This window comes from Vulpes vulpes, chromosome 1 (genome assembly GCF_048418805.1).
Source record: "Vulpes vulpes isolate BD-2025 chromosome 1, VulVul3, whole genome shotgun sequence".
In the NCBI taxonomy this organism is placed as follows: domain Eukaryota; kingdom Metazoa; phylum Chordata; class Mammalia; order Carnivora; family Canidae; genus Vulpes; species Vulpes vulpes.
Window position 1 is genome coordinate 55,388,839 of NC_132780.1, and position 21,315 is coordinate 55,410,153.

At 39.9% G+C, this 21,315-nt stretch overlaps 1 protein-coding gene across 1 annotated transcript in view; it reads left to right on the forward strand.

The window, feature by feature from the left end:
- Positions 1–18,902, forward strand: part of THEMIS (thymocyte selection associated) — a 174,523-nt gene extending 155,621 nt beyond the window's left edge. Inside the window, exons 5-6 of the mRNA XM_026013424.2 lie at positions 4,141–4,294; positions 17,254–18,902. Of these exons, the coding sequence (XP_025869209.2) occupies positions 4,141–4,294; positions 17,254–17,285 (186 nt within the window). The 3' untranslated portion in view covers positions 17,286–18,902. The remainder of the gene's footprint in view (positions 1–4,140; positions 4,295–17,253) is intronic.
- The last annotated feature ends 2,413 nt before the right edge of the window (positions 18,903–21,315 follow it).

The window sequence follows — 21,315 nt, forward strand, 5'->3', positions numbered from 1 at the left end:
AGGTATTATTTAATTATATTGTAAAAACTGCATCCCAATAAAACTTCAAGGTCATCAAAGACTAGAGAATTAGAGTGCTGGCAAAACTGTTACGTGGTGAGGGAAAACTTGCAGGAACCTGAGACTTAGTAAAATTAAGGAAGAAGAGTTTGTGAAGAATGTTCTAGTCAAACAGAAGAGCTAAGCCTTGAGATAGGAAGAAAGAGTGGTAGAACTGTAGAGCTAAAGGACATAAAAATGGGAGTCTAGAGTGCTGATCATGGCACACAGGCCTATAGTCATCGCATTTAATAAATCTCCCCTCACTTCTGAAGACGTAAACACATAAACAGTAAATTAAGCCACATGACTGTTGGAATTATCCAGGATAGTATGAAGAAAACTGGGTCAAGGACAAAACTTTGAGAATGTCCTAAAAGTTAATGTTTAGGTAAATAAGGTTGAACCCCACAAAGGGGGCTGAGCAAGAATGAGTAGTCAGAGTGGTAGTAGGGATGCTGGGCCAAGGAAAAGGAGTGGCTAGACACATCACATGCTGCTGAGGGGTAAAGCAGGGTAAATAAAGTCTGACATGCTACTGGCCAGATTGAAGTTTTCAAATTGGGATGGATGTTGTGTAGAGAACAAAGGGAAATGAGCCTAGAAAGCTGGTGGGTACGGAGAAAGCAAGGGGTCAGTGGAGCTTGGCTGGGCTACAGATAATAAAGGATAGGAGATGAGGTGAGAGAGAAAGACACTTGGTGATTTTGGAGGTGGAAAAGGTTGTCATGACAGGTTTCAGGTGTGATTCTTGGAATGAAAGTCTAAGGTAGAGAAATGAAAAGTTCATTTATAATGAGATCCAGTCAAGGTGCTGAAAAGAATGTCTGTGAAGATGTGAACACCAACCAGGCAACGGGGCTGGCAGGGCAAATAATAACCCAGTCTTTTTGTGAAAGATGGATTGTGACTAGAGATTAATAGGTGGGTGATTCCAACAAGAGAGGAGATGGAGCATAGCTAGCGGGCAGGGATATCAAAGCCGCAGGGATTAGCAAGGAGGTAAAGATGAAACAGACAGTACTATGGGCCAGAATAGCACCAACCTGAGGGTATCTAGGGTGTGGGAGACTAAGCAGCCATCTCTGTTTGCAGGAGAAGTGCTATCCTCAATAGAGAATGGCATTTTAGTCAAGGTAGGGAGGTAGAGACAATGTTCTAAGAGGAAGCTGAATATGTAGTGAAAAATGCACACTATGGAGCAGAGTTCTCAGCAAGGTGGAGGACTCTGAGAGCCAAGGAAGAGAGAGAGGAAGAGGAAGGGATTGATGCTTAATGGATGGCAGTTGAGCACTGAAGAATGGAGTACTGTAGGGAAGGTCAATACCTGTCAATGGCTTGGAGAGCCAGGGTGCTGGAGGGAGGGACTGATGATAAGTAAACAAGATTGAGAGACTATGGCAGGGTCAGTAGCTTAAGAAACATCTACCTTCCTGTTCCCTAGTCCTAATGTGAAGGACTAGGGAATAGGAGCCTGGCTATAAAAAGTAAAGTGAAGGAGAGGTTGGAAAACTTGGCATGGCTTAACTAGATAGAAGAGAGCCCAGTGTGGGGAGTGCCTCTAGCAAAATGTGGTTCTTAGTGAAACCCTAATGTGTTTATAAAATGCCCAATCTTCCAGGGGTTTGCCAAGATGCACCGGGGATGTTACTTGACCCATTATGATCAAACCATCAGCCTAGATCTGCTCAGCCTTTCACGTTATAGATTTCAGGTTTAAGAGCTTTGTTCAAATTCTGTGTTTCTTCTTTGAAATCTGGGATATATTATCCTACACATAATTTTCATGACCTTATATTTCCCCTCAATGTTTTAATATTATCAATTGAATTTGATATGAAAAAGCAAGAAGCTACATTTCTTCTTTAATCCAGTTTATTGCTCAGTCCTGAAAAACTATGATTTAGTAGTCATCTAATAATTTGAAATAATAATACATTTTCCAAAGGCATCTAATATCAAAATCAGGGAAGTACTTAAATGCTGGTTGAATCTGCTTTTTTTTTTTCAAAGATATGTGTTAAGACAAACTATGTGTCAGGCCTGATAATAAATTTAAAAATTCATACTGAGTGATGGACTTACATTTTTGTGGGCTGTGGATGAGTCACATGTAAACAGGAGTCGTGGTTTGTTTTGTTTAATATTAACATTCTAACTCTGATCTTTTCAGTTGCCCTCTGTAGTATCTATCACCTGGATCCCATCTTTTGATATTAAAGAAGGAATTTGAGAATTATCTACAAATGACTTACCACACTCTATATTAATTCTACACTTAAACAATTTAAGAAATTATGTTTGGAAAGGGAGGTAGGCAGTGGTTGGGGTGACTGGGTGATGGACTTGGCGGGATGAGCACTGTGTGTTATGCTATATGTTGGCAAATTGAACTCCAATAAAAAAAATTACAAAAAAAAAAGAAATTACGTTTGAACAATTTGAAATCTGAGACTATGTTATATTTAGATTTGCATTCTCACACATACCCAGTATCTGGGATTCTATAGATAAATGGCTGTTGGAGATATCATTTATCTAGTCACACAATGCTGCATACTCACCAGAAAAACTTAATGCATATAGCTAAAAACACATTTACCTAGTTCATGAAGGCTGTGAGGCTCAGCTGACTTGACTTAGTTTCAACTGATGTAGTCTGGGTTCACCCAGATGTCTGGGTTTCTATTGACTCTTGGTTATCTCAGCCCTGATGACTAGGGTAACCTGACTTTACTCTCTGTCCTGCTCAACCTCCAGGAGGTTGGTCTAGGCATGTCTATGTGGTGTAGTGAAAGGACAGAAATGACCAAAGTCAGTTGTACAATTATCTTTCAAGTCTCTGTGTCGCATATGCCAATATCCTGTTGATCCCAAAGAAGTCACATGGATGAGTCAAAAGTCAAAGTAGGAGGGCATGGCAAGATTACATGGGAAGGACATAGACACAGAGAGAGATGAAGAATGGGAGCCATCAGGTCAACCATTGCACCACATTGAATGGATAAATGAACAAATGGATTGTAGAGTGGCGTGAAGAGCACTGGGCTAAGAGTCAGGAGACATATCCCTGAGGCTCGGCACCATTCATTGTGTTTATTTGGGCCAATTATTTAATTATCATAGACCACAATTTCCTTACTGGCCCTTTATAAGCTTTAAAAGCCTTTGATTCAAGCTTTCAGTGAAGCTTTTAATAAATTTAATGCTATACACAGTCTGTAGGAGGAACTTAAGGAAAACTGTTAATCATCCTATCCTTTAGTGAACCAAAATGGTTGACTGGGTAACTTTGACTCTATGAACCTTTGAATTTTATGCATCCATATTAAACTAAAAACAACAACAACAACAACAACAACAAAAAAGCTAGTCTGAATTTGAATAGAAGCAAAGTGCTGAAAGTTCAACTTTTTATTTAGGTCTTTAGTTTTTGCTCCTATCTGATGATTCTTTTGAAGCATACAATGTTAGCCTAACATCAAATACTATGACATCTCTTATATGGGAGACGTGTTTTAGGGTCCATTGATGTTGTGCCTTAATAATTCATTGTTAGGATGAATTATTATTCTTAAATTGACTAGAAGAGCTTTGTCAAGTTTGCATAATGCTGATAAAAATGTAGGTTAATTTCAAGTAGATGTTATGATTTGTTTCATATAAAAGCTACAGAGAATGCAGAAATGAAACCTGCTCTTCATTATATGATATGTAATTATGTGATATATAATGAAATGCTGGATCATTCAACTGTAATAATAAATCTGAGTGAAAATGTTTTAAATGAAAAATATGTTTCACAAGAATAAAATGATATGCACAAACGGAATTTGAAGCGGATTTTCTGAGACTGAGATGACTTATTCTAGTCACTTGGGTGAATTTCTCAAAAATCCCACCCCTAGATTACCAAAATGTATTGATGAAAATGTAATCTGTAACTCCCCTTGACATAGAGAATATTCTGATTCAGATACACAAACCATAAGTTGCCATATGATAAATGTTTATCCTTGTCCAATCTTTGGGAAGCATTTGTTTTTGACTGATAATTTACTCGTGAAATCATTCACTCTGGCCTGTCCTGTATCATTTCAGAGTCTCCATGTAGACATATCCAAGAAACTGCACTCAAATCAAGCTGGCCTGGATTCAAAAGCACCAGGTGGTTGTCAAAGTGATTTGCCCAATCTGGAGAAAGAGAGAAGCAAGAGTGGGGCAACTCAACTAGCAGCCACCAATGTACCCACAGGTCGGTGAAGCCACATAATACTGGTTTTAACTGCCTACGTGCCACAGGCCTAATTTACAGATTCTTACTTCCGCTTTGCTTGGAACATAAGGCTCCGTCAAAGTGATTGCCTCAGCTGCAAATCTCATTGGAATGTAGTTCTGGGGGCTCCTGAATGGCTCAGTCAGTTAAGCAGCTGACTCTTGATTTTGGATCAGGTCATGATATTGGGGTGCTAGGATCGAGCCCTGTGTGGGGCTCCACACTCAGTGGGGAGTCTGCTTCAGGATTATTTCTCCTTCTCCACCACCTCCCTGCTCTGCTACTCTCTCTCTCTCTCCTTCTCTCAAATAAATAAAAATAAATCTTAAAAAAAAAAATAAATGTAGTGTCTTAACTACAGTGAAATGATAAACACAATAATGATAGGTCCATTCACTTTTCCTTCTTATTAGAGTTTTCTCTTCATTTATGGTTTTCATGGCCAGGAAGTATTTACTATTGCTTGTATTATCAAGAGAATAATATTTTTTACATTTTTGCTAGAATTAACAAGAAGGATTAATGTCTTGAGAAGAGGTTACAGTAACTGAGATGTCTTTAATTTAAAGATGTATCAGATAAGTAACCTGATGTACCTTTGAATTATGAGAGTTTTGTTTCTAGAGATGATGATCTGATATTTTTCATCTCTACTAAAAGCAAAACAAGAACAAATGGGCTTGTGGAGAGGTTGATAGACTAACTTCCATATTGTAGAAATCTGGGATGAGTTAGCAAGGGAAATGAGAATTTTCTTTCTTGGCAATATTTTAGACACACCAAAGCAGCACAATTTCTATTACACTTTATCTTTGAAACTTTACATTTCATTTGTAGGAAAATGGAAACTGTAATTATTCTTAAGCATATGGTTTGTTCCTTTCCCCTCCTTATTTGGTTTTGTAGCTAGCACTCTTTTTTTTTTCCTCCAAGGGCATGTAAAAGTCAAAATACTAGATATAAAGCCTCTGAAGTGTTTCTGCTCAAACTCTGTCTGTACAATCTGGGTTCTTTCATGTAGTTAGCTTACTGGCTTTTGACACTCCTATAAAAATATCCCATAGAGCTTTTCCTATTGCCTTTTCATTGACTCTTGCTGAGTGATAAAAATGAAATTCTGCAAAGGGCTTTGAAAACCATGCATATTGCAATTCCTGCAAATTTCAAATACTAATCAAGCGTGACTATAAAGAAACAACTACTGCACTAAATATTGCTACAGCGAGTTGAATTTCAAGCCATTATTAATTCATGGAAAACTTTTTTTTCCTCCTTAAGATTATGGGATCCGAAAAACTATCAGATAACAAAATTCCTGAGATCAAAGTTTTTGTTTCGATCACAGGAAAAACAACAACAACCACCTTATCTGATCTACTCCTGCGTGTGCATCTTCCTGGGATGGTACGGGACATCCCCAGCTCCGTATCCTGAATGAATAGTGCAGAGTATATTACCGACCAGGGCAGCACCTGCTTGGATGTGTTGCCTGTAAGTGATAGCTTAAGAAAAAGGAGACTTGGAATTACAGTAGTGTTTTTTTTTTAAGATTTTATTTATTTATTTATTTATTTATTTATTTATTTATTTATTTATTATTTGAAAGAACAAGAGAGAAAAAAAGAACACAAGCAGGGCATGCAGCCAAAGGAGATGGAGAAGCAGGCTCCCTGACGAGCGAGGAAGCGGGGCTCCAGGCTGGGGCTGGATCCCAGGACTCTGGGATCATGACCTGAGCCAAAGGCAGATGCTTAAGTGACTGAGCCACTCAGGCGCCCCTAGAAGTAGTGGCCTTAAGCAAGTAAGACTCCTAAATTTATTAAGGAAGAGTTCAGGTGAATTTCAACATGCATTTATTGAGAAATTGTTTAGTATGCTCGTCTGGGAAATATCTTCATTAGCTTCCCATTTGTAATTACAATCAATCACAGAATCTGTCTTCCCTATGAATTAGAGGGTGTAACAATTCCATACGTAAAAATGCAAAAGTTAGGTGTCACAAGAATATAATTCTTCAGACTTCATTTTTATCTTGTGCAATAGATGCCTCTTTATTTGAAAAAAAAAAAAAACTCATTGGATCTCTAGTTAACATTTACCATGTAGCGTAGCTAGCTCACCTCTGAATAGCCCATGGCACCCATGGAACTCAGGAGGGGCAATTTTCTGAACTTTCCTGTCTGTGAGTGCTTAGACATAAGTCAGTCATTTCCTACATTCTCTTTGGGTAAGAATGGTAGTTTTAGAGTCTGTGTAGTAAGTCACAGACGAAAACAAAAACAAAAATCTTATTAAGACAGGGTGCTCCACTGCATCTTTTTTATCCAGTCTGAGACTCCTAACTCTGGAAAATGAACAAGGGATGGTGGAAGGGGAGGTGGGTGGGGGGTGGGGTGACTGGGTGACAGGCACTGAAGGGGGGCACTTGGTGGGATGATATGCTATATGTTGGCAAATTGAACTCCAATTAAAAAAAAGACTGGGGTGCTGCTTCTCCAGGTTTGCTCCTTCTGGGCACCCAGATCTTATTCTTCCGGTTAGATGAAGTAGAACCAATTCAAACATGTGTCTAATAATCACACCAAGGGAATTCTTTATTTTGGAATTGAACGTAAATAACTAGAAGATTCGCCGTGAACGGCTGAATGCACCCCATGTGATGAGAGTTTGCTCTTCTGCGGCAGGAGCCGTAACCTGTACCCCTGGGTCGGGGCTTCAGGCCCGACTCCTCTTCTCTGAGCAGCTAATGAAAATACTTCACCCAGTCTCCTGCTCGACCTTCTTCTGCGGGTCCTCGATCTCGCTCTGGTCGCTTGGCAGCTTGGCAAAGCCCACGTCTTATTTTAGGAGCTTTGTTATTAGGTCTGTACATTGTTTTGTCCATAAATTACTAAAAGAACAGTCCCCTGAAAGCAGGTTGATTAAGTGGTTAACCTTTGGAGTCTGAACTCCAACCACTGGGTTTAAATCGTGACTCCCACCCGCTTCACGAGCCATTTGCTGATGTCTCCGTCTCTTTCTTTCTGAGATTGGCTCGATCATAGTGCCAGACCATAGGCTATTTTGAGGACTGCATTAGATGAAATAGGTTAAAGTTGGTACAGGACATAATAAACTCCAATTGAACCATAGCCATTTTAACTAACTTCTGCATCTCCAGGGGTTGATTGCCAAGAAAAACTTTGCTTCCAGACAGCACCTTCTGCAAAGTGCTGACCATGACCACCTGCTGTGCTCCTACAGTTTCTGGGTTTCTACTTGCTTCCACTTGTTTTCCCTTTGAAAACTGTATCTTCCTGGGAACTTCATGGCCCCTGAAAATGCCATGGTCATGGAAGTCAATTGGAAACCTTCTTTGGAGACGAGTCACTGACTCCTCTGAGTCCAAGAAATAGTGCAATTTTGCAGAGGCCTGGAAGCCCTGGCCTCCCCTAGATGGACACCTTCGCCATCTTACCTCAGCTGCGGCAGCTCAAGGAAGAGCACAGGCCTTCACTGTTTATTCAGTTTAAGCTCCATTTTTAGTAGACAACACGTGTTAAGTGCAAATGTTTGTTTTCAGTTGTTTCATGTCTAGTTCCCTGGGTGGACTTCCATGTGGAACATTTACTGGGAAGTGACCTCAGGAACAGCACAGAAAGCTGAGGAACAAAAGCAGGTCTAGGCAGAGGGGAAAGTTGAATCATAATACAGTCACAACAGAGACCTTAGCTGATGCCACCGGAAGCCCTGGAGCTGGTGTGGCTCTTGAGAGCTGTCCTGTGCTGGGGGCCAGGGGCCAGGGGCCAGGGGCCAGGCCTTTGTAGCACCTGCATGGGTCAGGCATTGGGTACTGTGGCTCCTGAGGAGGCAGAACCGGGGGTGAGGTGGCTTCCTTCAACTGAGAGCAAAGCCATTTGGATCCGGAGATGGCCGGTCAGTTTTGAAGAGGCTCTGGCTATTGCGTAGGGCACTCATTAATTGCAGAGATTGCTTCTGGTGGCCTGACTGGCTAAACTGGGGTTTCCTCATCATGTGTCTCTTCTCAGCCAGAAAGGACAATCTTGTAAATATGCCTATTTGGTTTTGCCCTACATGACTGTTGTCTACCAAGCAAATTTTATAGCCTCCTGAAGAAAGTTATCTAATGGGATTTCCTTTCTTTGGACGTTTCAGCTATGTCCTTCTAAGTCTTCCTCCATCTTTAGATTAAATTCATACCATGACTCTTCCTCCATAAATTCAACCTGTCGAGTAGTGAGAAGAGCCCAAGGCCAGAAAACAAAAAGCAGGTACCCTAAGGTCTAGACCCAGCTCACCACACTGAGAGGTCTCGCCCTTCACAGGCCACTTCATTTTCCTGAGTTATGCTTTCCTCACCAAAATAGGAAGTCTACCAAGTAATCTTTGTGCCCTGTCAGTTCTGAAAGCATGAGAGTCTGGCCTCTTCTGATAACATCAAGCAATGAAACTGCTGATCATCTTTAAGCAAGATTCACATAGAAGTGATTCACCACACGTAGGAACCTACATATTGCACTAAATTCAACAAGGGAGAGAAAACAAGCTCCATGGAAAAACTCATCACCGAGGTCAAAGTAGGAGCTACAAATGAAGAACGGATCTATAGGGAAATCAAGAAATTTTTAAGATTTTATTTATTTATTTGAAAGAGTGTGAGCAGGGAGAGGGGCCGAGGGAGAGGAAGAGGAAGGTAATCTCAGGCACATTCAGTGCTCAGAGCAGAGCCCCACTTGGGGCTCCATCCCATGACCCTGAGATCACGACCTGAGCCAAAGTCATGAGTCGGATGCTTAACTGACTGAGCCACTCAGATGTCCCAAGGAATTTTTATACCGAGTTTTCTTTTAAGCTTAATATTTAATCTAAACTTCAGATTTTCCTTATATTATTATTATGAGAAATAGAACATGGGGAGGTTCTCTATCAGAACTACTTAGAGAATTAGACAACATTGGTGCTCTGTCTTAAAGACCTTGACTGGCGAATGACAGGATGCACGCCATCAAGAGACACGTCCTTCACGTATCATAGAACATGTTCCTGTTCCTCAGTTTTAATAAAGGAACACTCCAATAATTCAGCATTCTTGTAAGTTGTGTGTAATTCCAGGCACAACAATGACTTTTACTCCGAAGCCTGGAGAACAGGTTGTATATAAAATACTGGGTCATTCCAACCTGGTCATCAGAAAATCTGGACTATCATTCATCCTCCCATTTAACACCAGGGAGGTTTTTCATTAAAACAAACAAAACAACGACTCTGACAGAAGTTCTTTCCCATTTCCAGGGAATACTATCTCAGTTTGGAAGTACTGACAGCCTAAAGTGAAATGTTCTAAGATCGCTCTTCATTTTATAGCAACCTATTTCCCTCTTCTCGGAAGGTTTAAATGTTTAAGAACATGCTGGAAGGAGAACCCACAGTCCTTTCATTCTTTCAACAGTTTCGAAATATCAGGCAGTTGTGTGAGGGCTGACAGCCTTGCCCCTCTTCTTCCCTGGAGATTAATTTATTTCCTGCAGTGCTTGCTCTTCACGGAAAATCTGACTCGTCAGCCTTCGCCAATGGGAGATCTCATCAGCAGAATGTTAATTATAAAAGCAAAATCATATACCATGTTGAAAAGGAAAAGCAGTTCTCCAGGCAAAGCAACCTGTTTCTTCTCTTGTCTCCTCACTCCTTCTCCCCTCGGCCTGTGGCTGGACTGGGACACCAAGGCCCGGGGAAGCCTCCTGCAGGACGGGGAGGCGCAGAGGGAAGCAGGCAGGCTTTGCACCCAGGCAGACCCAGGCCTGAACTCTTATTTCAAAGAGTGTCACATTTTCCTGTGATTTTGTTTCTTTATCTGTAAAATGAGAATTAAAATACCTGCCTCACATGAAATTGTGTAATGAGACTGGCACAGAGCAGACACTAAAAACGTTATTATTACAGAGTCAATCAACAGCTTTTGTTCAGCACCGTATTGATGGCAGTGGCATCATATTAACGGCTTCTCATGTGGGCTTACTGAGGAATCTGTTAGAAATTTGAAGAAATATGTTTTCCAGCAGTTAGGAGTCAGGAGTGTTAAACCAAGATGGATTATTGAGGTAGCCTGTTTGAAGTCCTAGCTTCCTCTCCATTTCTTTTTCCTGCTCCCTCCACTCATATAGTTTTCTTAATGTTCACTAACACTTGAAAACTTATCATTTTTTCACCAAATTTCTTTTTTTTAAGGTTTTATTTATTTATTCATGAGAGACACACAGAGAGAGGCAGAGACACAGGCAGCAGGAGAAGCGGGCTCCCTGCAGGGAGCCTGATGCGGGGCTCGATCCCGGGACCCCCCCCCCCCCCCCCCGCCGGGGTCACGACCTGAGCGGCGGGCAGATGCTCAACCACTGCGCCCCCAGTTGTCCCTCCCCAATAAATTCTTTAGATAACTCAAAGGCTGTTTGCTAGTAGTTTTAGTTCTATCTACTAGAACTTGACACTGCATTTGGGTTCTATTTTCAAAAAATATTTTCTCTGAAATAAAAACTATCAATTTCTATTTGATTCAGTCTCAGAAATAAAATTTGGATGAATCAAACCTTAAGACAAAGAAGAGGGATGCCTGGGTGGTTCAGGCGTTGAGCACCTGCCTTTGGCTCAGGGCGTGACCCCGGAGTCCCAGGATCAAGTCACTCATTGCGCTCCCTGCAGGGAGCCTGCTTCTCCCTCTGCCTGTGTCTCTGCCCCTCTCTCTTTCTGCATCTCTCATGAATAAATAAATAAATAAAATCTTTTAAAAATATATAAAAGACAAAGAAGATAATAAAGTGCCAGTAAGTAGCGATGAAGTTGAGAAATACTAAGTGAAAAATCAAAGTCAAATTTTTAAGCCTAGAATGATCACGATTTTTGTACTATGATTATGATTAAGAGATCTGTTCAAGTAAATTAATTTTTTCTTGTTTCCCCCATGTTTTTTATGATTTGAGTGTGAGACAACAGAGAGAGAGAGCAATCAAAGCATCAGATGATCAAATTAAAAAAGATATGTTATGGTGCAAACTCATATAATAACTCAGACCTAAACCACAGGGTTGCTTACAAGCAGAGGTGAGCTGCGTGCGTGGTGTGCAGCTTACAATAGATGGCTTTCTTTCTTTCTTTCTTTCTTTCTTTCTTTCTTTCTTTCTTCTTCTTTCTTTTCTTTCTTTCTTTCTTTCTTTCTTCTTTCTCCTTTTTTTGAGCTTTTTTTTTATTGGTGCTCAATTTTTTTTATTTTTTTATTTATCAATTTTTTTTTATTGGTGCCCCAGTGCTCATCCCGTCAAGTGCCCCCCTCAGTGCCCGTCACCCAGTCACCCCCATCCCCCCCACCTCCCCTTCCACCACCCCTTGTTCGTTTCCCAGAGCCAGGAGTCTCTCATGTTCTGTCTCCCTCTCTGATATTTCCCACTCATTTTCTCTCCTTTCCCCTTTATTCCCTTTCACTATTTTTTATATTCCCCAAATGAATGAGACCATATGATGTTTGTCCTTCTCCGATTGACTTATTTCACTCAGCATCATACCCTCCAGTTCCATCCACGTCGAAGCAAACGGTGGGTGGTTTTCTTTCATAGGACAAAATAATACTGTTCTCCTGACCGAGGACAGTATGTTAACTTGTGTAGAACAGAGAACTGCATCTGTACGGTAACCTCCGCCTCTGACTGTTACGGAATCGTGCACAGATCATGGATTGATCCCTTTTAATGGTAAATGCAATTTTAAACTCAAGTTTACTTCGAAATAATAAGCTTTGGAGTCTCTCCCTAATTCCCTATTTACCCTCATAAATAACCTTCAATCTTATCATTTTAAGCTTCCTTTCTCCTTTCTCCTAATCTTTGTTCTGGTTGGCAGGTGAGAATCTTGCTTGTATCCGTTATTCCAAACCAATTCTGGTTCTCATTTTTTTTAAAGAAACCTGTCTTTATTCTGACCAATGAACAAAGCAAAGGAAAAAGGAACAGATGACAATAACTTTCAAAACTCATTGCAGTGATTCTCTAACTTCTTGTATATAAAAAAAGTCACTTCATGAGTGTGTTAAAAATACATTTTCTTGGAATCTGCTCTCTAGAGCAAAATGGGCAAACTGGCAACAAGAGAGTCTGTCCCCATTGCCTGTTTTTCATGTCCACGAGCTGAGAATATTTTTTTTCATTTTTTAAAATTTGAAAAAGATAAAGAAAACAATCTTTTCTGACACATGAAAATTACATGAAATTCAAACTTCAAGGTCCTATAAAGTTGACTTGCAACAAAAGCCACACTCATTTATTTAATGTTACCTATGACGGCTCTCATATTGTCTAAGCAGAGTGGAGTGGTTTTGACAGAGACTATATGCAAAGCTTAAAATAGGGCTCTTTCAAATAGGGCTCTTATCATCGAGCTCTTTAGAATAAAAGTCTTCTAACCTCTGCTCTAAACAGTCTGATTTGGTAGCTCTCAGATGGAAACTAGGAATCAACTTTGACATGTTTTTTTGCAAGACTATGAGGCAGTTTGCAGGAACTATGAACAACTTTCTCTTCCCACTCATCACACTGTCACACCCGCTCTATCAGCAAATCTTGTTGGTTTTATCCTCAAGCAATATCTAGAACATGCCTTTTTTTTTTTTTTTTTTTTAACCATGTTTACTGTTGTCAACCTAATCCAAGTCATCATTGTTTCTTGTTTGGATTCTTGCACTGGTTTCCTGTCCGGTCAGTCTGCTTCTGCCCTTGCTTCATACCGTTCATTCTCAACACAACAGCCAAGGAGAATGTGTGAAAACCTTAGCTCATGTAACTCCTTTCCTCCAAACCCTCCAATGATCTCTCTACTCCTTATCCTTTCTCACCACCCAGCTACGTTGGCTTCCAGCTGTTTTTCCTACACTCCCGACGCGCTCTATCCTCAACACCTACACAGACTGTGTTCTCCAAGTGGTGTATCTTCCCCTGGAGAGTGACGTGACTTCCAGCTTCGTCTTCTGTAGGTCTTTCCTTAGCCACCACCTTCTTAGTGATACCTTCTGTTGAGACTTCATTTAAAATTGTAACCTTCCTGTTTGGGGCTACCTGTCTCCCTTATGTCTTTCAACATGCTGTACACTTGGCTTCTTAACTTTGATTAGGGGTCACCTTTCCCACCTGAAGGCACCATGGAGGCAGGGATTTCTATCAGGTTGCTCTATCATTGGATTCTAAAAGAGTGCCTGGCTGGTGGTAGGTTCTTGATAAATATTTCTTTACCAAAGAAATGAGCACCAGACTCCCAGTTTGTACTTGACAGATAATACATGACAACTATCAAGCATTTCTTGTGTGTAGAAACAGTTGCCAGGAGTAGGAATATAAGACCCGCCTCTGGAAAGGGGTGCAATGTGATGAGAGGAAGAATAAAGCAGCTATTGCAATCTCTCCAATGACTTAATTACAAAAGGCCTTAAGGGAAGTAGAGGAGAGGATGGGTACAGATGTGAGAGTGGGTACATGAGTGAAAATCCAGTTGAAAATGTACAGAAGAGATTCCAGGAAACTGCATTTCACAATCGAGCTGTTCCCTGCCAGAAGTGGATATGCTCACTGCAGGTTCTACTGTTCATCAACTGGTTGGGGAGTTTGAAGAGACTGGATCCCCAAGTTCAGGAAAGGGAAAGTGAGTGGGGTGTGACTAGTGGTGGTTCAAATTCACTCTTTAGGAAGCATCAGTATTAGAAGGGAATGTAAAGCAATTTTAGATAGACTTGAACTGGATTCCTATAAAGTAAGAGGAAATGGAAGTTTTCCTCTCACCTTTATCTTCTCATTCAAAAAACTCATCCTATTTTACGTATGTAAAGCTTTATTTTGTGGATTGAATAGTAAGCTATTTTTACAAGGATGTCGATTTTAACCACGAAAAGATACTTTTTAGAGAGAAAAACAAAACCAAACTGCATTGTTTATCTGTTCTCCTGCGGATGGAGTGTTTGACTAGGTCTCCAAGGGGTGTGTGAGATGCTATGCCCCTCAGTTAATTTGATCGTTTGAGTAAATGTGAATTCAGAAGCAATCAGTGAATATTCAGTTCAATGTAAGAAACATCACCTCCATATTAAGTTTGTGACATTTCCAAAAGGAATGGTTGATGAATGCCAAAAGAGTTGAAGCTTTTAAAGCATTTTCAATTTTAAAATCTAAATTATTGTCAGAAAAATCAGTTCCTACACATTTTGAGATTCTTAAAGGTAACACCACAAAGAACTCAATTCCTATTCAATGTGAAATCCGCTCTGTCAACTCCAACTGGCCACAAGAACACAGGTGTTATTTGGGGTCTTCTTATACCCGCTGGAAAATTGGGCCAGATCAGGCAAGGAAGGGCAACTTCTAAGGTCCCTTCCAAAAATATGATTATTTAAATCCTATTATTTTATACTGAGATAATCTGATTATTCTAATGCCGTCACCTCCCATTTTCCTGCTTAACTATGTCCTACCTTAAATCAGTTTATTGACAAGGGAGAGTGAGACTAATAACTGTCAAGATGACAGATTGAACTTTCAGACTACAGGCTTATAATAGTTTTATGTGAACATGAGATGACAGTAACAGGTAATATTTCTGTAGCAGTTTCCATTGTACAAAGCACTTGCAGGGCCATTATTTCGTTTGATATTTCCTCAACTCTGTGATTCAGTTATTACTATCACAACTCATTTCATGATAGAGAAGTGGAACTGAGATGTTCCTCCAGACATACGGTCTGGAAGTCTTAGAATCAAGAATCAGACCCAGTTCTTCAGAGTCCCTTTTTCTCTACTACAATATCTCGATGTCATTTGCCCTCACCCCTTTCTCCCCCCACGGAAAACGATCCTGTGAGGGAGAAATAATGTTGTTAGCCCTTTCTACAGATAAAGTCACAAAGATGGTAGGTGATAGAAGTGGGAATTAAATCTGGGCGTACTGCCTAAAAAGCCTGTGTTCTTTCATCTATAATGTATATTCGACAGTGGGTGATCTTTTTGTTGTTTGTGATGTGAGGAAGACCTAAAAATATAAAGGCAGCAGTTGGGGCTAAACGGATAATGAGAGAGGATGAAATCAAGAAAAGCACGGAATCCAGGCTTTCTCTCATTAGGCCACTGACTAGCCCACCCCACCCCACCCCACCCCGCATCTCCAACCCCCAGCCCCACTTAGCTCTAAGAGATGTTGATACAGGAATGAAAATTGAGACTTCCAGGGAAATTAATGCAATGTGTGGGGAAACCCCACGTCTTTCTGCTTCGACATCTCTTGTCTTCCTTCCCAGTTAGTCTGCAAGCTCCTCAGAGGTCACAACACTCTCTTTTGTCTTTGTATCTCACACATATAATAAAAATAGCTAACAGTTGGTAAGACAGTAAAGCTCTTTAGTGTTAAATGTAAAACTCTTTATATCTATTGGCTCACGTAATCCTCATCATGAGCCTGTAAAATAGGAAGTATTACCCCTTCTCTTCTCTTCTTTTTAAAGATGAGGAAATGGGGTGCATAAAGGTTAGGTAACTTCCTTAAGGATACAGAGCTAGTATGTAGCAGAGAAGGAAGGAAAGGAGGGAGGGGAGGCTGCGTGGGAGAGGAAAAAGAGGAGAAAGGGGGGGAGTGAGAGGGATAGAAGAAAAAACAAAAGGAAGAAGAGAGAAAGGGAAGGAGGAAAAAAGGAAGGAAGAAAAGAAGGGGGAAAAAGAAGGAAGAAGGAAGGAAGGAAGGAAGGAAGGAAGGAAGGAAGGAAGGAAGAAGGAAGGAAGGAAGGAAGGAAGAAGGAAGGAAGGAAGGAAGGAGGAAAGGAGGAAAGGAATGAAGGAAGGAAGTCATAGGCTAGTGAGAACTCAATGTCAAGAGCCTCCAAGTGTTCCTCTTCAGGCCACGTGGTAGCCATTCAGAGACCACGTATGGGGAACAAGAGAGGATGGCTTTTCTGCACCTCTTGACCATTATAGTGCATGCTGTCAGGAATTTTTCAGCAACCCCCCCACCCACCATGCTTCCACAAAGCCAAATGGAAAGGAATGAGGTGTCCTGCTTGAACACAGAAGTCCTACTTGCAGTGCAGCTCGCTTTACTTGAGGCTTTGACATGAGGCTATTCTATGTTCAGGTCAAATCCGCACATGCTCATTAGAAGCTGTAGGTCATTCTGCTTAGGCTCGAAACCTGTTGCTTTTCCTTTGGTTTAATTTATAGATATTCTTTTCCTCCTCTGCAGTCTTTACACCAGCAGGTTTGGGCTCCTTTTTGCAGGCATCGCTCACAGCCGAGGTGTTGGGTCTGTGATCAGACACTTTGAGGGCACAATCAAGCTTCAGTCTCTTACTCGCTGTGTGATTGCTGGGCAAGTCTCTTCACTGCGAATTCAGTTGTTTACCTTTCACTGCCTGTGTTCTAGAGATTTTAGAAAGAGATACTAAAATGCAAAGAAAAACATTTTGTAAATTGAGAAAGACTTTACAGATTTAAGACAGTTATTTCTTAAATACCTGTCTTGAACATGAGAGACTTAACTCTGAGAAACGAACAAGGGGTGGTGGAAGGGGAGGTGGGTCGGGAGATGGGGTGACTGGGTGATGGCCCTGAGGGGGGCACTGGACGGGATGAGCACTGGCGGCTACGCTATATGTTGGCAAATCAAACTCCAGTAAAAAAAATATATATAAAAAAAGAAGAAGAAATACCTGTCTTATTCCTAAAGAATTTATATTTCTTCCTTGTTTTTTTTGTTTTGTTTTGTTTTTGTGTGTGTGTTTGCCTCCTCTTGTTTTGCCCCCAATTATTTTTCAAAAAACATACATGCATGCGAGTGTACTATTAAACGGTGTTTGAAAGCACATGGTTTTCTTTCCTGCTATTTCCAATACACATTTCTGATGAACTCCTCTGTTTTTTCTTTACTTATAGAAATCTCCAAAAGCAAAAAACATCAAAAATAATGAGATGTGACTGAAGCCAGCTGGGCAGTGAACATAAATGTTGCAATGGAAAAGTAAGCTTCACCTTCAAGCTGAAAACAATTCCTCAACAGACCTCAGTAGAAACTGGCCACTGCAGAGGAGGGGAAAAACCAACCTTGAAAGTTTTAACAGATTATACTTAACGGAAAAAAAACTACGATATGGAATTCACATGGTCTGTTCCTTTGTGCCCAAATTTGTATATATATATTTTTTTGTTACTTAGGACATATTTATTTAATGTGCATACTTCTTGTGGTTCTTGTTTCCCCTTCCAACCATGAAGCAATTGAACAGTAATTTTATATTTCAGTTCCTGAGTAAAAACCAGTTGGAAATAGGATAAAAGCTCACCAAATATTTTCAGTTTTTCAGAATTTGTTTTGCCGTTTTGCCAGAATTGTCATCATGCCTGCTAAAAATAACTTTAAAAAATAATTATATCTGAGAGTGATTTAAAATACCCCACTTTCTTATCGTATTTCCTTGGGGCTGTGAAAACGAGTTTGACTTCACATTTTCAGTTTGTCTGTAAATAAGTGTTTGAGGCTTAACAGCCAAAGGGACCCTGAGTCACAGGGATTTTCTAGAACTTTCTCCCCTGCATCCTAACAACCAGAGTTCATGAGGGAAATATCACCAAAGATCTGACAATATGCTGTAGTATTTTATGTACTGTATACCAGATAACCCTTTAGACCAATGCTTGTCAGGATTATGGGAAAATCATCTCATTTATGTATCACTATGTATTAAGTATGCAGGGACAATATTATTTTGCCTCTAGCAAAATGAAGAGAGAGGGGAGCTATCTTGTTAGTTACACAGGAATTTAATGGCAAGCTTTGGGCTTTGATCATAGGTCATATCTGTACAAAACACTGTTGGCTAATCTTCCATCTCATAATTTTATTAGATATAAAAGTTATTCATTGGTCTGGTACCAAAGAATTTCTAAAGAAAACAAATCATGAAACATCTTTCAACAGAAAAAAAAAAAGCCTACAGTAAGAGATCTTTCTCAAAATGTTTATATTCTGACAGTTTACATCCTCTTACCTTTTTTTCTTTTTAGGCAGAAATGAATCCTGATTTCCAAAACCCTAAAGAGTGTTTAGTGACTTGATGCGATGCTATAGTTTGTTATTTACAACTTCAAAAATTTTCTGAGATAGTTTCACCTTTACTTCTCTTGCTGGCTTGTGCCTATAACGAGAATTTTTCAAAGCTTATGTCCTCACATTTAATTATTGAATTCCATAGAGAATCCTCTCCTGATTCAGCAATGTTGGCAAACTCCTGAAACTCACAGGCCAGTTTTCTATTTTTCAAACAACTGTGAATAATTAGTGGTTTTTATTTGTTACTTTTAGTAAGCCCAGTTCTTTGATTGGAAAATCAAGAGAATGCATGTCTTAGTTTGGTTGGAAACCCTCGGGGTCTTTCTCGTGGACATCATACATAAACACCCCAAACTTAATACAAATCCTTTTAGGTACTTTGCTTTCCAGCTCTCTTGCTATTGAAAGATGTTCATCAACTTCACTCATCTGTGGAAGATTTTTAGAAGGTTCAAAATAAATTTTCTAATTTTCACTTGTTTGTGTGTGTGTGTGTGTGTGTGTGTTTATTAATGTCCAACTATGGAATAATTCTCTTCTCATAAAAACTAAGTTAAAATTCTTGAACTGCAATTGAAATCAGTTCTTCACTATCAAGAAGAAGGCCACACGTGTAAAGAAGCCAAGAGAAGAGAGATACTGTCCTCCTGCCCTTCGGCCACAAGCAGGGACCTGTAATACTGGACACAATGACCAAATTTCACAGAATGGTGAGGCTGTAGAGATAGCTGCCAAGATTCCCAATTATTAATGTTGCCTTCCTCCTAACTGAATCAGGCAAATAGTTTTGGAGGGGGATGGAAAGGAGTGAGAAATGGACAAAGGAAAGTATTCTTTTTTTGGAGATGTGTTCAGCTCTTATAATCAGGACTTTAATATACAAAGTGTATGTTTTAAGATCAAAGTCCACAATAATGACACTTCCGGATGTCTATCCAAAGGCTTAAGACACATGTACTTCTAAAAGGAAAGGGATATATAAAATTCATGGGAATATATCCTGATAGGCTGGAATACTAAAAACTGAATCTAATAGAATGAAAGTGTAAAAATATTTCCACAATTTTACCACTTGTACTGCTTCGATTTGTACTAACCCTTCCCCTATTCTCCCTGCCACCAATCTACTCTTAATGAAGTAGCCATCACGATCTCATTAAAACACGTATTATTTCACGCCACATTGCTTCCCACTTCACTCAAGAGTAAAAGCCAAAATTCTTAAAATGATCTACAAAGTCCTACATTATTTATTGCTTTCACCTCTCTGGCCTCTTCTCTTCTCACTCATTGAGCTCGAGTCATGCTGGCCTCCCCACTGCTCATCAAACACGCCAGGATGGTCTTGCTTCAAGGTCTTTGCATTTTCTTTCTCTGGGAATGTTTTTTGCCCAGATATCCACACAGGTCACTCCCTCAGAGTGCGAATGCCCAACCAGAACACACTACCTCAAATCATAACCTCAACTCTACCTAGTTCTTCCTAACTCCTTCCACATTTTATTTTATTTTTCTCCTTAATAATTGATTCTACCTAACATACTATAAATCTTCAAATCCTGGAGGGGGGGCACTGGTTTGTGCCAATACAGCTAGGATATGATTTGTTTTATGTGCTCTATATTGGTCAGAAGAAAGAGAAGAAGGGACTCAAAGGATTCATCTCAGCTCTTTCGACTAGACTAGCTCTTTCTCCACAGGCCAAGGGACCTCTGCTATGCTTCCAAGGGCCACTATATATGTCTGTTTTTATTATAAATTGAGAAATGAGGTAATGGCCACTGCTACTGTCTATGGAACCAGTAGACTTACCGTGAGATAAACTTGGCCCAAAAGGCTCTGTGTATTACTTGACCTACTTTATGAGAGGATCAATTCAAGCACTCTGTCCATGACTATTACGGTTGTTTATTACATATTCTATCATTAGGGTTCTGAAGCCTCAAAAAGAATGGGAGTTAGCTACATACCCCATGGGTGACTGGAAACATACTTGTACTGAGGGGCAGTCGAGCCTCTTTGTCTTCTCTATTCTGATGTGACTGACACTCTTATCACCTTTTTGTCATTTTTTAGAGCAATGCAATGATTGGGCACATGAGATGCTGCACTTGGATGTCTGAAGCTTCCAGGGTTATCTTCCCTGCATAGTGCTCCAATCTGCTTTCTTCCCTTTATTAAAGCTAAATGAGCTTAATGCTGGGTGAGCCTATTGTGTCTAGCATATCTGATTGACAACCTGAATGTGAAACTCATTTTAGGGGTCTTTTCCTTGCAAGAAGACAAAGGAAACAAAAATATTTTTAAAAATTAATAATTAAAAAAATAAAAATAAAAATAAAAAATTAATAATTAAAAAAAAGGCACAACCGAAGAGATCGTTGATGAGATGGTAAACCTTAAGTTCTCACTTAGCATCAAAGAAAGACAATAAAATATATAAATGAGATGTTAAAAGAGGTTGAGATGAGTTTAAGAAGACCTAGCATTTATCTAATTAAACCAGGAGAAATAAAGTGAGTCGTGCAAGGCTGAGCTGAAGCAATATTCAGAGATGATATGTGAGAATTTTCTAGAATAGATAAATGATTCTAATTTTCAGATTTTAAAAGTATAGCTTATCTCAAGAAAGATAAAAAAAAGTAATTTCCCAACACATCATATGATAGTGAAATTTGAGAAGATGAATACAAAGATAAGGCTAGGGCAATAATTGGGAAAACTCTAGACTTTTCTAAGGTCAAAACAGAAGCTAGAAGCTGGGGTTCTGGGGGGGCGGGAAATTTTCAAGAACTTTGAACCAAATGAAATAATTTTTAAAAAGAAGAATAAAGGCTTTCACAGATAACCAAAAAACAGGATTTGCAGTAACTTGGGCCGCCTGGGTG